This window comes from Cataglyphis hispanica, chromosome 1 (genome assembly GCF_021464435.1).
Source record: "Cataglyphis hispanica isolate Lineage 1 chromosome 1, ULB_Chis1_1.0, whole genome shotgun sequence".
Lineage (NCBI taxonomy): Eukaryota > Metazoa > Arthropoda > Insecta > Hymenoptera > Formicidae > Cataglyphis > Cataglyphis hispanica.
The window spans coordinates 20191089-20208381 of NC_065954.1; the positions used below are offsets into that span (position 1 = coordinate 20191089).

General features: G+C 40.3%; 1 protein-coding gene across 3 annotated transcripts in view; it reads left to right on the forward strand.

The window, feature by feature from the left end:
* Positions 1-4747: 4747 nt before the first annotated feature.
* The window catches only part of LOC126854015 (protein groucho), a 58202-nt gene continuing 45656 nt past the window's right edge, over positions 4748-17293 (forward strand). For 2 of the 3 annotated variants that reach the window (XM_050600379.1, XM_050600526.1), the window contains exons 1-2: positions 4748-5303; positions 10460-10870. In XM_050600379.1, the coding sequence (XP_050456336.1) occupies positions 10835-10870 (36 nt within the window). In that variant the 5' untranslated portion in view covers positions 4748-5303; positions 10460-10834. The remainder of the gene's footprint in view (positions 5304-10459; positions 10871-17293) is intronic. The other variant, XM_050600470.1, reaches the window with a different exon arrangement.

Sequence of the window (17293 nt, forward strand, 5' to 3'; positions counted from 1 at the left end):
ACGCATTGCGCCTCTACGCCGATAGAATGCGCCGTCCGACGATCTTGAAGTGGCACAAAGTTTCAAAAGCAGCTGAAGAGTGCAGAACGTTCTCGTGATTTTAATTTGCAAGTATTCTCATTAATTATTTATTTCTTGTGATATGTCCTCTGTTAGTCTATTATAACACATCTATTTGTGTGTGTGTGTGTGTGTGTGTGTGTGTGGGGGAAGATCTTTCAAAAAATGTATGCCAAGCATTATTAAGCCAACTTACTAATAATACATTTACTCTAGTCTTATGTAGCCAATAGAAAGGCGCGTGTACGTAACGGAAAATTTAAACTTTTATTCGCCGTGAATAAATTTGCTTCAAATCGTTTTCTCGTAATAGTTTTCAATCATTTTTGAAAATTTTACTCTACGGGAATAAAGCGCGAAGAAACTTGCTGATTTTCTGCAGCTTTTCAAAATACTAACGAAATAATGCGCGATGACGAATTGTCATAAAATTTGTAAGGAGTCAACCGATTTGTGATAACAGATTAGTAATACTTTTTATCTTTAGCTTCTCCTAGTTTGATACAATCTACATAGTTTTTGTAAAAAAGCGAGTTATCGCGGAACGGTTCGACGATAATTTGCGATATCACGTCCGTGGTAAAACGTATTCCAAGCCGGACGAGAGGGGGTTAACGAGCTGAATATTCCGCGTACCGTCGAGATAAGACGGACCTATTAGCCCCTCTTTATCTTTCACGTAGCTCGACAGCCAACTTTTCCGTCAGAGCGACGATTATCCGAGGGTGGTTCGCGTGTTTCGCCGAGTTTCACAAGGGTAGACAAAATCTTTTTACGATGGATTGTTTTCCCCGGATATGTCTCGACGCAGGCGAATACGTGACGAGGAAGTTCGTGTTAACAAATCTTTACAAACGAATCACTTCCGGTTTGACGAAAAGCATCGCGTGATTTTTTTCACGAACTGTACATACGTTCCGTAAAATGGTATAAATAAATTTTCACTAAATATATTTTCGCATCATATCTCGTTTATCGGTTCTCTATTAGCAGTACTATGTAAATATTCTTGATTGTATTTGTATGTATGTAAATCAATGAGAGATATGTCTATACGATTTCTCAATGACCTCGCATATGCTTCGTACAGATATCGATTTTCTTGACAATGTCGAGTCTGCGAAAGAGCCGTGTAATATGTATTGCTCGCTATAATTATCGACCAAATTGTTATGAACGAAGAGCGACTTGTTATTGTAGTCACGCGACAAGAAAACGCGGGAAACAACGACGTTGTACGGCTTTTACTTTCGTGCGAAAATCATGCAAATAGCGAGCGAATCGTCATGCGCGTCACCGCGGAAGGAAATGTCACTCCGATGAATCAATTAATTCCCGACTTTTTTTCGATCGATCCGTAAATAATTGATTATGCGATTTTTTTCAGTAAAAACGAGAATCAGGCCTTTCGGAAATATCGAAATACATACACGTGTCGTACAAATTATTATTATTATTATTATATTATTATACGATACTATACATATACATATGTGTGTGTGTGTGTGTGTGTGTGTGAAAGAAGGAAATTTTCGATTTCTCTTACTAATCTTGCTAGAATACAAATACAATTGTTATCGCTCGTGACTTCTATGAAATACAAAGTTGGCATATTTTTTAATATTCACATGTCTCTCGAGGGGATGAGAGTTCCCACGATAAAATAAATTATCTCTCGCCCACGCTATTGCTTCCGTAATTCTTTTGTATATATATATATATATATATATATATATATATATATATATATATATATGTCCCTTAGCGAATACCAACCGCAAAAGTGTATTTACGGAAGATTTCCAATTGTGTTTACGGCTGTTTTCCCCTACTTTTCCAAGTAACTCCTCCGTATTCGCAGACTTCTTTTGCGCGCGCGTACACACACACACACACACACACATATGTGCAATATTCGATCAGTACAGTGTGCGTGTAATAAACGTGCATGTGCGTGATCAAAAGTGTGCGGCATGCGATAGAGGATGGAAAGAGACGGACGTCGATCCAATCCTACGTTATCGGGCGACCACATTCTCGCAAATTGCGACACCGCCGACACCGCGACTGAGACCGAATGACAATAAGTCGACGGCGAGCAGCGCGTTCGCATCGCGATCACGTACGCGTAGATTAGCGACCGTTTGTCCGGTTCACGATGCGCGATGACCGACTACTCCATCGCGATCGTCGGCTACTTGCTTATTGCGAATTAGCTCGCCGCGCTTACAACAATAAACATATGCATTGATATATAATAATAAACACGCGATAACGTAATATATATCTTAGAATCGATGTTTTTTTTCTTTCAATTTTATTATACTATAAACATTGTTTAAACATCTGCATTTCACATGTTTCTCTGTAAAAATTCCAGTAAAAATTTATTTAAAATTCTCAAAAGAAGAAAATATATATATATATATATTGTATAATTGTTGTGTATAAATCGATATGTTAAATGTACCAACTTCATATTACGTATAATATGCATGTATGTTGTAATGAGACTAATTTTCCATACACATGTATGTGCATAACAGTCAATTGCGGTAGAAATACAATGAGTATATAGTTCTCTCACGGTCGAAATTCTGCGTAAATCGCAATGATAAATCGCAGTGCGTGGGTAGCTTGAAAACGACGCATCTGATACATTGGAATACTTGCCAATAAACATACACATACTTATTTTCTGGTGACGCGTTTTTTTGGCACCGTTAATATTTAATTTACTATCATCTTACGAATTGTATTTAATTATGTCATTTCGTAATTTTATAAATTTTTGAACAATATTGAATATTTTCCGATTAATTTTCAGTTTCCGATATTTTATAACTTTAAAACGTAAAAAAGGGTGAGAAAACGACACGGCGCTTATATATTTTTTTTTTTTTCAAACTTTGATTCTTTGAGTTTCAATATCTCCGATTCCATTATCTTGTCTCGGAACGAAACACGATGCGGGCATCGTATCCCGTCGATTTCTATTCATGATCGATCACGCCAGCGAGGAAGACATACATCTCGCGACGAGATGCCGCAGGAAAACGCATCGGTGCAATAGTCACCGTCGCTCTCTCGTCCCCACCATTCTCTCTCTCTCTCCCTGTCTCTCTCTTCCGCTCGCCCGTAGTATTGGAATTTCGAAAAGCCGGGCTGCTCAGGTAGACAGCCCTGATTTAGAGCATCTCCCCTCCCGCCTCGGGTTGGCGGGCGTTTAACCGAATCGAGGATTCGTCTCTCCTCGCGCGCGCCCTCAAAGCATCGCGCGGACGCGATGCATGAGCGGTGTGTAATATGATGAGCACCACACATACATATACGCGCCAACTTTACACACGATCGTATATACGCGCTCGCGCGTTTCCTCGCATTTCCACCCTCTCCCCTCCCCTCCGCCTACCCCTCCTCTTCGCCATCCTCTCATCCACACGCTCGCGGCGGTTACACCCACGCCGAGCTCTCTACTTACGTTGCCGGTTGACTCGTGTTGTCCGGCGCTCTCCGCCACTTTGACTCGCTCCATCTCTGTCGCAGTGTAGCGAACACGTATATATGTACGTGCCGCATATATGTATATAACTACATACACAGCTCGACGCATTCGGCATTCCCCGTTGCACCTCCGATCTGTGGATTGCGGGGACATGAGCGGGCGAGAGGGAAGATTAAGAAACACGACGGCGCGAGAGAGAGCGGCGACGACGACGAGGACGACGACGACGACGACGACGACGACGATGACGACGACGGGTGGCGGCAACGAGCGCCCCGCAGAGCATGGGATATATCCATGGCACGAGAATGGTGAAGAGAGGAAGATGCTGTTGGCGGCGCGGGCGAGAGCGAAAAGCAGGGGTGTCGATAAAGAGTTTTCGAAACTTTTCGCACGCGGTCGCTCGACGGAGAGTATATTTAATGCGCCGCTGAATCGCGTTGATCTCTCGCGTGATTGAAGATTGCCGACAAATAATCGCGATTTCCAAACAATTTATACATTTATATTGATAATTATCAAGTGTCAATCTTGAAAAGTGTGTAACGCAGTTTTTTAATGCACACCCAATTTTCAATTATCTTAACGCGTGATATTTTTGGCGCAATTTTATGTTCGCGATTTTTTGTCATCTTAAAATTTAAGGAAAAACTAGATAAATCAGTTACTGATATAATATTATTTAAAAAAGCTCATCCGTCCACTTCTTTCTTAAAGTTTTGATGCCTGTTGAATTTATAAATAAAAATAGAAACGATTCGATCGTGCCGATTACGATGGGATTCGAGTGATCATTGAAGAAATTTGACAGATATATATACCGATATCTTGCAAAATTGATTGAAATTCGTCACGACGAACGACACGAGAAAGAGAGAAAAGAAGAAGAAGAAGAAGAGGGTTTGATGTAAAGATAGCTACGAGTAGTATGTAGATTGAATTTTTTAACGGCCTTTGTGGAAAGAGCGACATCACAGAGTGAAAGAGAGATACAGAGTCTCTTATTCGTAACCCACAAACTCCGAAAAGACAACTGAGAGCTCTCGCCCCCGGCCCCCGTCGGTCGACGCCCTTGACTCGTGCGTCGTGCGCAGGAGAGTGGGGAGGACAACGGATGGGGGTAGGACAGCTTGCGGTGGAAAGGAGACGCGAGACGGCGCGTAGCTGCCAGTGCTCAGTGCTCGCTGCTGCTTCTGTGTGCGTGCGCGCGTGTGTGTATGTTGGTACGCTCGCTCTCATTGATGCGTCGGTGTGGACTTGTCGCGGCGGTTTTAGTGTTGGTCCGTCGCTCATCGGTGTGTTGGTGGCGGCGGCAAGCGGCGTTCACACGTCCCCGTCATCCACTACTACTCGGACTCGGCTCGCAGTCGAGCGTCGTACGTTGCGCGGCGCGGACGTACGCGACGTTCGCTCATTCCCATTCCCATTACCGTTCTCGTTCTCGTTCGTATCCCAGTCGCGGTGATCGTCGTACACGTACACATTCGAGACGTAGACGCGTTTTGACTTTGTGCATGCGTCTTCCTACGAAAGTGTCAGTGCCAGACGGAGCGATTCGCGCGGAAGAGAAGAGAGAGGCGCAGGAAGAGAGTGTGCGGCAGGAAACGCGAGTGCTTTTTCACTGCAGTGCCAAGACAGATTAACGACGAAGACGCGCGCGCGTCGGATGGATTTCATCGTGCCTACATTCATATCCCGCCGAGGATCTAGAATCGCGACGTGCGATGGATATTCCGAGGTATGCCAGATAGCGCGTTTATCAAGATTCCGTTTCTCTCTTTCTTGGTATCGTAATTAATAATTTTTTGTTCGATCGGGCAGGATAATCATGATTAAAGAACAAGTTGAGTCGCGCGGAAGTTGGTTGCGTTAGATAGCGGCGCGTGAAGTCACGTGTCCTCGTTAGTTGTGCGGTCAACTTCGCAAACGTGACGCAACGCGACGCATCGATGAAGCTCAGATAATACAGACGGTGGATTATTAGTTTCGCGACGAGAAAGAGAGACAACTTTTTCGCTTCGTGCGACGCGCGTCGCGTTAAGTAAGGTTATGTCGTTAATCTCTCACTTTCGATACTTCTGGCTCATGGCTAATAATTACAGTGTTCGAGCACCTTTCGCGAAATGAGGGAAACCGAAAATCGCGGCGACGAGCCATCCGCAAAAACTAATCTCTCCCTTCACCCTAAACGAATAAGCTTAATTCTCTGCGCTCTCTGCCTCTTGATCGATAAGGCACGCGATCTCTTCCGAGAAAACGTTGCCGCCAACCCGAACTCGGCCTTGTTAATTGAGTTTCAAACAACCGGCCCTGGATGCGCTCCGAATCTTTGCTTCTCGTTTAACGATCCTTGGCGTAGATCGCATTCTACCGCGACACGCTTAATAGATTATCGAGCAGATGGACACGAGTGATTAAGCTCAGTAATGATTCCATGTCACAACAATGTGAACCTACGTAACTGCATTTATATCACTACAATTAGATCAAAATATGGTTATATTCCAAAAACTATCTCTTTACGATTAAATGTTAATATTTTCATATTTTTTTATTAAAATATTTTTAGTAAAATATTTAATAAAATTATTTGGAAAGATAATTTAATAATATATCGCATTATCATAAATTAAACAGTGTCTCAGATTAGTTTTTTGAACGGATATACTTTGATCAATTTAAAATCAATTTTCCCTTTGAAAGAGAGAGAGAGAGAGAGAGGGAGGGAGGGAGGGAGGGAAAGATCTTTTCTTATAATTTTTCAATTTTTCATGTTAAATATCTAAATAATTAATTCTTGATGCTTGAAAATATAACCAATTTGTTATTGAGTTTAAAACAAAAAAGTATTTCTTTACATTACCAATATTAAGAAAAATAATATTATTGAATAATTGAATACATTGAATTATATGTAGAAAAATTTTAATTAACAATACATTTTATTTTTCTATGAAAAAGTAACGAATCTTACATACAATAATAATTCCATTTATATTTCTTAATACTGGTGTTAGTTATGGATTTGGAGCATGAAGCAAGTAATTAAATTAATTAAACCATTGCTGTTGCTATTGGTAAGAATTTCGATGTTGAAAATATTTAAGAGGTAATGAGGAGGAACGGGGATTAATGATGTTTCGATGAGAGATAATCGACGTACGCGTCTCGTAAAATTGTTGGAGATTGACAATCCGTTTTCTTCATCATGCATGATTTGCGAAACTTTTACATATCCCGTAAATTACATACTGTCTTTGTTGCGAACTTTTGCCGAAATAGTATTATTATTAGATGTGAACTTTGGAAAATTCGCAAAATTGAAAAAAAAAAAAAACAAAAACTTTTATTTATTAGAAGCATATTTCGAATGTTTGTCAAATTAATTGATAATTCAGATTGGTACAATAAATTAAATATACTAATCTGCAGTTTAAACAAAATTTCATAATCATTGTTTAAACACAAGTTTAATAGTTTTTACTGTTTATGCGAGAAATTGCAATTAATAATATGCCCTATTCAAACAGAATTTTTACACACGCACATTCTCAACTACTTCTGCGAGCCATTTAAGTTCTTTCTCTCGCCATATAATTATTATGCTTTGTGAGATAAGGCTCTTTACGACGCCATGCATTTTATCAAGTTCGCGTCGTCGTCGTCGCTTCGTTAATAGAGGCACGATCAGCCATATCGTAAGTAAATATGCGGAATATTAGGACATACTGTCGCGTAATCCCGCTTGGAGTTGTTAGCTTTATCGCCAATATAATAGAAGTTTTATTTTTGTGCCGGCCGTGACGAACGATCTGTTTTGCAGTTTATAAAATTGACGATTTAATAGTATACGCATGTAAAACTGTGTCGCGATCACTAAATATATTTCAATTGTTATATATACATATATATTAAAATTTGTATATTTCTACATTAACCAAAATAGTTGTAACAAGTATATAAATTATATTTTTACTATTATATTTTTAATTATTGAATATTATTTATATTTAATAATTATTTATATTTAAATATTATTTATTTGCATCAACATTATTATTTTTCATTGCAATATATTAATTTTACAATCGTAATTTTATTATTTAGAGAAACATACATAGCTTACTTTGCGTGTATTTTTTATTCGAACTAATTTTGCGCTAAAATTAATGGAATTTTTAGGATAATATAAAGCAGAATCTATGCCTCTGTCGTGGAACGAACATTTCGCATACTGCGGTTCATGGCGTGCATAACGAAATCGCGGCACTCGTAAACGGCGCGCGCGGTATCACCCACGGTACCCGATAATTAAAGCGCGGAACCGGCGTGTCTGGTGTGGAGAATCCTTTAATCCGCGCGGCATTGTGCGCCGTCGTTCGGCCATGTCGCGATAACGATCGAGAGGGTAAAGAAATCACCGGCGGTTAAGGATCGGGCCGAAGGCCGATTACGCGAGAGGTTCGTGATAACTTCCTCCACGTTCATTCCATGCGAACTCCCCGCGCTGGCTCCTTTTTTCCCCGCAATACGGACACAAGCTCGGGACAAAAGCTCTTTCGGCAATTGGAATTTTTCGAGTTTTTTAAATCGTAACTGCTCTCATTCCTTGGTGTAAAAATGTCTTCGGAGGGAAGAGGAGGAGGAGGGGAGGGGGGGGAGTGATTTATCGCATCGAAATCTGAAATCATCTGATATTATCGACGTTACAAAATTGTCGATCGCTTCACACTGCGCTCCATTGCCTCGCAAGACAATAGAGCGTGGGAAAACTTTTCAACGTTTGTGTAAATATGGGGGTGGGAGGGGGGGATGAATTTAATTTTGCTCGGCGGCGATGGTGGTGTTTGCCGACGGGACGAGACGCGTCGCGACGTCACACGTCGGGCGTATATATACATATACATATATATGTACATATATATATATGTGTGTGTGTATATCAAGCCGAAAAGTTTTTATCGTTCCGCCGAACGCATTTGCTGCAAATTGATGGAAATAATGGCTCAAATTTAGTCCTGCGTGAGTTTTTCTCGCTGACGCACGCGCGCATTATACACGTGTGTTTACAAATACATGTATATATAACATATATGAATATATATATATATATATATATATATATATATATATATATATATATAGGTGTATTTATATACACGCGCGTGTTATACCTATATATATATGTATTCGCGAAATACATTATCCGCGGAGAATGGACTGTTAACGCGGTTATATGACTCCATTTTGTGCGTTACACGAAACATCATCCCGCGTTACAAAGAGCCCGTAATGACGCGTCATGTATATGCGATCGCGCGCGGCCGGCGCGGTAAAAGCGTGAAAATAATAGACAACGTTATTCGCCCGGCCACGCGAACGTTGCTTTTCGGACGTGAACGCGGATGCGTATTCGGACCCCTCTCTTTGGGGGAGAGCGTACAAATCGCAAAAATGTTTTCCGTAATTCGCGGCCGCGACACGCCCCTACGGCGCGCGATGCGGCTAAAATAAACGGCTCTGAAATCGCGCACGGCAATCTACGAGCGTGAAGGGGAGCATCGCAAATTATCCGTCCGCGCGCCCTCGCCGTTGTTGAATGGCCAATTCTCTACTTGGAAATTAAGCTGTGGCCTAAACTAACCTAGCATAACGTCGCCGGCACGACCGGTGCATCCATCGCTCGAGTATTTGCACGAGTTGCTTTCCTATCCGTTCTCTATCGCGTCGTCGTCGTCATCGTCGTCGTTAACTGTACGGATGTGCAACGAAACGTTGTTGGAATATATGTATAGATCGATTGGTATTGAATTATTTAAGAAAGATGTGGACGGATTAGCTGTCAAAAGTAAATAAGTCTAATATATTTTGAGATTCTTGAATTTTTGGCATTGCTTATACGCACAAAACATTTTTAGCCTTTTAAAGTATAAAATTAATAATTAATTTATGACTTGAAGTAAAGATTTGCTTTTCATACGATTTTGAGATTGAATTATATGGGCAATGTCAAATTCATGAATCTCGAAATGTATTAGATTTATTAACTTTTGACGCAGCTGATCCGTCCAGTTTCTCCTCGTTTCATCGCGCACCGTCGCGCGCAAAGTAAGAATTGCGCGCGATCGTTTCGCTTGGTTTTCTCCGCCATGTTTTATTGCGGGATTTATTCGACATATTTGACACGTTTGCGATAATGGTCGCAGCGCCGAGCCTTCTCTCGTTCGCCGTCGCTCGTAATGCACCGTGCGGCCGTCGCCGTGGTCCATTGAAAATTGCATTGTAATCAATGCGTCGTAGATCCTGGAACGTGACGTTGCGCTCAGCCGGCAGCTTTGCACCCGGGATACATACATATACACACACAACGCGCGCGCGCATACACACACACACACACACACACACATATGTTGGGCGCGCTTTCTTTTCTTTTTCTATCCTACTTGATTGCGTCGCATCGCAGCTCTTTCTTTCTTTCCCCTTTTTTTCTTGCTCTTTGTCCCCGGGTTCGAAACACGCCTCGGAGATTAGGATAAATGCTCCTGGAGCAGCGATGGAGCGCGCAGTTTACGTTCCTAGTATAAATCGAACGATAAATTGATCGCTCGTGCCATCGTAAAGCTTTGCTCACACGCGCGTCCCGCCGACGCATGAAATGAGAACGCATGGTCCCCGCGAGATACAGCGCGGTTAATAGGGAATACTTTTTTCCTCCGCACTATTTCTCGAGAGAAAGAAAAATTTAAATGGCAACCGGCGAATAAATATATTTCGATATCTCAGTTTTGAATAGAGAACATTATCTGAAATTATTAAATATGAGTAAAATTTAATATAACAATAATATTTTTTATAAGAGCAAATTGTAAAGAATACATTTTTCTTTAATTTCAGGGAAATGGAGATATTGCACGAAGTGTAAAGTAATTAACACGCCAGAAATTACGAAGATCTTCGAAAAATAAGTGTGTGTGAAAACGCAAATCGAAACTTAAGATAGATTTGTGCGACATCGTTTCCCATTTCCGTATAGATTAATCGATGAGAAAATGTACCCGAGCTCGCGATAAAGTAATCGCGATGAATCGCGTTGTGCTGTGAACAGTGCATGAAGAGAAGAACGATCTAAAACTGCGACTGTCGTCAAATGGAGTCCCTTCTGGATCACGAGGATGCGTTCGAGTCTACGAACACATGGTGAAATGATCGTGTGCGTAGTGTATCGTGGATGCTGCAGCGATTTCTAAGAAGCAATTGCCCAAGACTAAGATGTACCCCGCGCCGGCGAGACATCCCGCCGCTCCCGTAAGTACACTCGCACATTTCTTTTTTTTTTTTTCTCTTCGCAAGCAAAGAAATCAATAGTGCCATTTATGACGTAAAAAGTTGAAACGTAAGATAAAAAGATGCATACATATTAATAAGAAAAATGAAAGCTCTGAATGAGAGATCTGAATTAATTCAGTTTTAAGATGAACGAATAATATACTTTGACTCTTCACTTAACGTAAAGCGAACTTTAATCCGATGAAGTTTAACATGCAAACATTTTCAAATCACTAAAATTACGCAAAATTGACGCAACGATTGGTTTAAACGTTTATCAATCTCTTACATTTTAGTGTTGCGAATTTCCCGGTGCACTATTGTATATCTTCGTATATACTGTTATTCTCAACATTTTTATTTAGCGTTATCCATTATGACGAGCGTCAAAGGGTAATATAGTGTAATTATCGTTGGCGCGGGCACGAGAGCGAAAGAGCACGTGGGAGTGTTGAGCCGACCGTTCTCGCACTTCGCGTTACTAATTCGAAGAATGTTTGATTGTTCCCCCTTCGTATACGTTCCTTCGCCGCCACCTCCGCTCGTGCCACTCTTTTTACCGTCACAATTTCACGCGTCGCACAAACTCAAAGTTCCTTACGACGAAACGAGACCACCGGCGAATTTACTCACATACAGATATAATAAGAAAGAGACACAGACAGAGGCGGCCGTTCAGAAATTGTGAGGATTATTTATAGAGCCCCTGCGAGTCAACGTACAACAATTGCCGTTCATAGAACCGGCCAATGGGCGATATGTAGGCACCACTCGTTTGCTTATTGACGATGATGTGGCGCCGCTCTGCTCAAGGGGGGGCACAAAGTGACTCGATCGTTTCTTCGTCGAGTATACTCGAAGCGCGCGACGATAACGCGCTGTAATATTCGTCTTAATACCGATAATTATCGCGATGACTAATAATACAACGACGTAATTGACCTAGGAAGAAGAATCACAAAAGTTAAGTCGTTGTGAGCTCGATAATTTTTTTGCGAGCACTTGTCTCGAGGCGATAAAGTGACAATGATACGTATATACGATGATTGTATTCCTCTTAACGTTCACGCGAAACTGCTGATGATTATCGCGGTGATTAATAGAACGACATAATTGACCCGAAAAGAGAAAATCGTAAAATAGTTATATATAATGTTTTTTCTCCATCATTTCTTTACGGATATCTTCTCGAGATGTATTACCAATAACGAGATGACTGTGGTAATGACGTACGATATACTATCTTTAAGCTGGCGCATAAATGACTGACAATATGTTATCGCAGTTGACATAATTGATCCAAGGAAACGAAGTTAGATATCGTTACGAACGTTATTATTTAATCCGGCAAACTAATTGAGTGATATGCGTTGCGTGCTGCTAAAGAAATTTTAGCTAGCCTTGCATTACGATGAAGTATAGTGTCCTTTGCTTCCGTGCCATTCAAAGAGCATCTTCTTTCTGCCTGTAATAACGCATTATTAGCGAGCTTTTAATGGAAATGAGTGGAAATTAACTGTGATATAGATTACACGTAATATCGTTGCGAAGAAAGTGGTAACATTGTCGACTGTCGCTATTAATAGTGAACGCATAATCAAGCGTAATCGTCGCGACGCATGATCGACTATTTACGCGCTGTCATTTGGCGGTTATTTATTACATTCTTCTCTTTGCGGTCAAGAGATGCAGCCGACAAATGTCTGACATGAGATGAAGGTTTGTGCTTTATTAATGTACGTCATAAGGCAAATTTGTCATAAATGGTTACTCGACGTAAAAACGAATGTAAATGTCATATTTTTATAATTACTGCTATGTTGAAAAAAGTTTTCATATATTGCTCTAATATCATAAAAAACTATATTTAGGATAAAGATGCCATTTGAAATATTCGTGACGCAGAGGAATAAATACGGAGAACATTTCTTCTATCGTTGATAATATTTAATCATTCAAATAAGAAAGAAATAATTTTTTTTGTATAGATGTAATTTTTTTAGTAATCGCACATTTTTTTTTGGATCTCCTCTCACTTATTCCACCTGACAGCTGATGATCGTTGGTAAAGAAAGAAAAGTAGACGCACTACATAGAGAAGTCCTTGCCAACCAAATAAACGAATGCATGCTGGCGCGAGCGTTATGCTCGTAATTCTGTAACCCGATCCTTTGCTAGAAGGATAATAAAAGGTGAAATAAGTTATTCGCAAGAGTCGTCTGTTGTTTTAGGACGCGCATCTGGAAAACTGTAAAAAGCGAAAAAGTCAGGAAACATTGGGAAGAAAAGTCGGAAAAAGTATCGGGGAAAAGACGGGAGGACAGCAATTTCCCGTTGCAATAGATAAAAAAAAAGAGGAGAATTACTTGTAGTAGGCAGTATACATGTTACAATAATAAATAATAAAACAAATAATGATTCTTTTTATACGAACACTTTAGTTATTTTACTTTTCCTTTATTTATTATTCATTCACAAGTTTCATGTGATAAGAATAAATTTTAATCTCGTAGAAAAAAAATAATCGTCTCCGCGCGAGGGATTCTCCCTCTTTTCCCCTAACTCCGCGACGTTTATAATCCGATCGAGTCGCGACGTTTCTGCTCTGAAATAAAAGAGGATGCGTGTGGCACGCGTCGTGTCAGCTGTCATTCGCGCGAGCGTATACGAAACTATTCTCTCAATCATCTATCGCTTTCACCAAGAATTAAAAAAACAAGAAAGAAAAAATTTGCGGTACAGGATCGCAATTAATAACCCGACACGGTATAACTAGGCAAATGCCCCTGCCTGCTCCCATGTATCTCCATTCTTTGCTTACGTCTTTGATTAATAGTTATCTCTCATGTCGCGAGCGTGCATTAGAAGTTAGTGAACAAAAGTGCGAGAGACGAGCGCTCGCAGTAGCAGCAGCAGCAGCAGTAGCAGCCAGCAATGTCTCTGCCGTGACGATATAGTTTGCGCAAATGTAGGAAGCAATATCACGGACAACAAGAGAGAGAGAGAGAGAGAGAGAGAGAAAAGTCTCGCGGCGCGCTCTTTGCAAAATGCGCCTGGCTGAGCGCGAGAGCGCGGGGGCGATGCGAGCTGCACCGAGAGCGGGACAAAGGGACGCCGCTTTGTTTCGTCCTCTCTTTCTTCTCTCTTCCCTTTCCCTCGCTCTCTCTCTCGGCCTTATCCTCTTCCTCGCCGACCTGCTCCGCGCGCGTTGCCTTCCCGCGCCCTTTCGTGTTGGTTCGCTGTGTCGTTTGGTGCTCCAGATTCCGCGGATTCTATGCGCCTCGCCCTCTCATAGATAGATTGTCCGCACTGAATTTCATATCAAAAATCTTGCCGCTTATTGTTTTATTGTCTCCCCAATACAAATGAAAGATAGAAATTGTTTATTTTCAAATTATGTATTTGATTTTCTAATTTATGATTATCATATACACTGGCAAATTTTTAGTTACTCTAGTCTTATATATAACCACACACACACATTTATTTGTATATGTTTAGGAGAGAAAAAGATAGATAGCATTTAATAACTGCAAAACGCGTTGTACCTTGCTTGCACATTATTGAGAATTGTTTATAAATACTATATAAAACATATACAGATATGAACGATGAATTTTTTTAATAGTCAACAGAGTAAACGATCTATTGGTTGCAAGATTGGTTTTGTGAATGCTTGTAACAGAAAAATATCGAAGGAGGAATGATCGGGAAGAGAAAGAATTAACTGAAAAAAAAATTACTTGGATACGACACGGCCTCCGGAATATTGTTTGGAGGGACTCTGCATTCGCGCGGCGATTGAAGAATTACGTTGTAATTGGTCGAATAAAAAATTGGGATTGCCACATGAAAATGATCTGTCCGTCGGTCGGTGGGTCGGTCGGGCTTTTTCCGCGTATCGAGGGACGGAAAAAATTTGTCGATGACAATCGCTAATCAAATCGTTCGGCGACTAATTGTTCGCCGAATGGTTCGTCCGAATTGGTACAAAGAGCGAAAATTGAAAATGTTCGCCGGAGGCTTCGTTGTGCTTTGAAAGAGAGAAAAGTCAGGCTAGACGGAACTATGCGCAGGAACAAATTGCATGGGCGGAATAAAAAAAGAGGCAAATGTAAGGAAACTCCTTTCAGAGAGAAAAAGAGAGTTTTACAAAATTTAATAAAGTTGACTAAAAATATATTATTGTTGCTCGAGCATAATATGATGGAAAATAATCTCTCTTAATATTCCAAGAGATTAATTCTTTCTCACTTTACATAATTTACATAATTAAACTTACATAATTAGATTTCTCTTTATATCATTCTATCTTTAATAATAAACAAACAGGTATAAACGCTATATTAAGGATATGCACATATTAATGTTATTTCTTCATATTAAACTTACTTCTCGTAGAATTTAAGAGGATAGCGAGATAGAAGAGCGTTATAAAAATATATTCTCATTTTCGTATCAACCTTTCGCGATTTATGTAACAAGCTCGTGCCAACGTTGAAATCCTCTAAAACCCCACGGTCGCTTTCTCCACGCCTTTTTACTTCCTCTCTCGAAATAATGGAAATGCTCCAAAGTTTTTATGGCCACTCTCTCTTCTTCCTTGTCGCACGATACCCAAACACACCGAAATTCTTCTTCCTTCTTTACAGTTTCAGGATCTCATATTTCGGACCTCGTGCGTACCGGCAAGCAAAGTGTAGAAAAGACATTAACCGATTTTAAAGTGTTTCCAGTACTACCGTAAAATACTAACTCGCAACTAACTCTGTTTGCGGCTATTAAGCGCACATCGCTATGTTGTTCGTCAACTTTGTTGGAACGACTATGAAATTTATTCACGATGCATTAGTCACTTATATATGTATATTAGATCGTATTTTCGAAAGTGCACCATATTCCGCTCGATTTCTTTCACATAAAAAGATATTCACAATTAGAATAATTAAAAAATTTCAATAAATTAAATTGCATTATTAATGCGTCGATCTTTCATTCTTTGTTTCTTTTGTTTTTTTTTTCTCTGTTCATAACGGGTTGCCGTCAATAAGGACGATTCGTCGTCCGATGGAAAGTACCCAGAGTGATTAATCGTGGGAATTAATTAATAGCGGAGAAGGCAAGAAACGACGCGTGGTTTCCCCTGATTAATCCGTCACGTGGGTGTGTGCGGGATTTCGCGAAATCGCAATCAGACGAATGGTCCTTTTCACCACTGCGGATAATGGACTATGATACATCGAAAGGGATTCTGTTCATCTCGTCCTCTCTATACCATTGTTTGACCCCCGGCCGTAAATACACGTTATATCGCTGACGCCCGGCTGGAGAGAGTAACCGCTTCTTCGAGCGTTTCGAATTGCACGACCTCGTGATTGCACGATCTCTCTCATATTTGAAAAGAACGCGTCGATTTTCTGCTTTACATTTTCTGCTTTTACAAGAGGTCCATCTTGTCATTTCATTTCGTCATCATTAGTTTAGTCATAAATCAATCAAATTTCATTCGAAATTGTATTGCATTTTTTATTTATAAATTTTATATTCTCTCTCTCTCTCTCTTTGTTAAAATAAAAAAAATTATGCCAATTATACTTAAAACATTTACATACATACTCTCCCTCTATTAAATTAAGATTGATAATTTAATTATTAATATTTAAAATTTTATATATATTTATTATCGAGATATTTTTAAAACGTATCTTTTTTTTTTTTTTTTTTTTCAAAAATAACATAAAAATTTTAAATGATAGTTATTAGTTAAATATAGCGTTCGTATTAATGGTTTTATAGTTGTAAATTTGAAAACCCGTTGGAAACTAATTACTCATTTCCCTCCGCGTGTTTGGAGAAGATACTTGGTGCGTTTAAGATTAAAGGAAGGTCGTGGACGAGAGAGAGGAAGCAAGCCGTTCGGGTCTCGTAATTGGTGAGTTTTAGCGGCATAATTCCCATCCATCCGCAGGGGCGTACCGCTCTGGCCTATGGCTTTTTAAGCGTCGGTCCACGGTCGGTCCATTGGGGTAGTCGAGTCCGCTTTTCACTACATGCATACACTCACAAACATACACATACACAATCCTCTTTCTCGTTGTGTATACGGGGGTGCGGGGTACGAGCTTTACTCGACTGTTGGGATCCGTTAGGCTCCGGAGTTTGAGGGTAAGAACGGTATGACAAGCATTTGATGAGGGGACCAACGCCGCCCACTGAAATCCCAAGCGGTTCTCAACCTCGTTTCCGGAAATTACCTTACGCCACTAAACGTTGCCAGAGGCGCTCTCGTATTTAACATGCAAAATGCCGAGCTATTTTCCGTTACACCAAAGATATCTCATATTTAGTATTTCAATCGATCGACAGTTAGCTTTATATCGAGACACAATGCTCGTATCATTA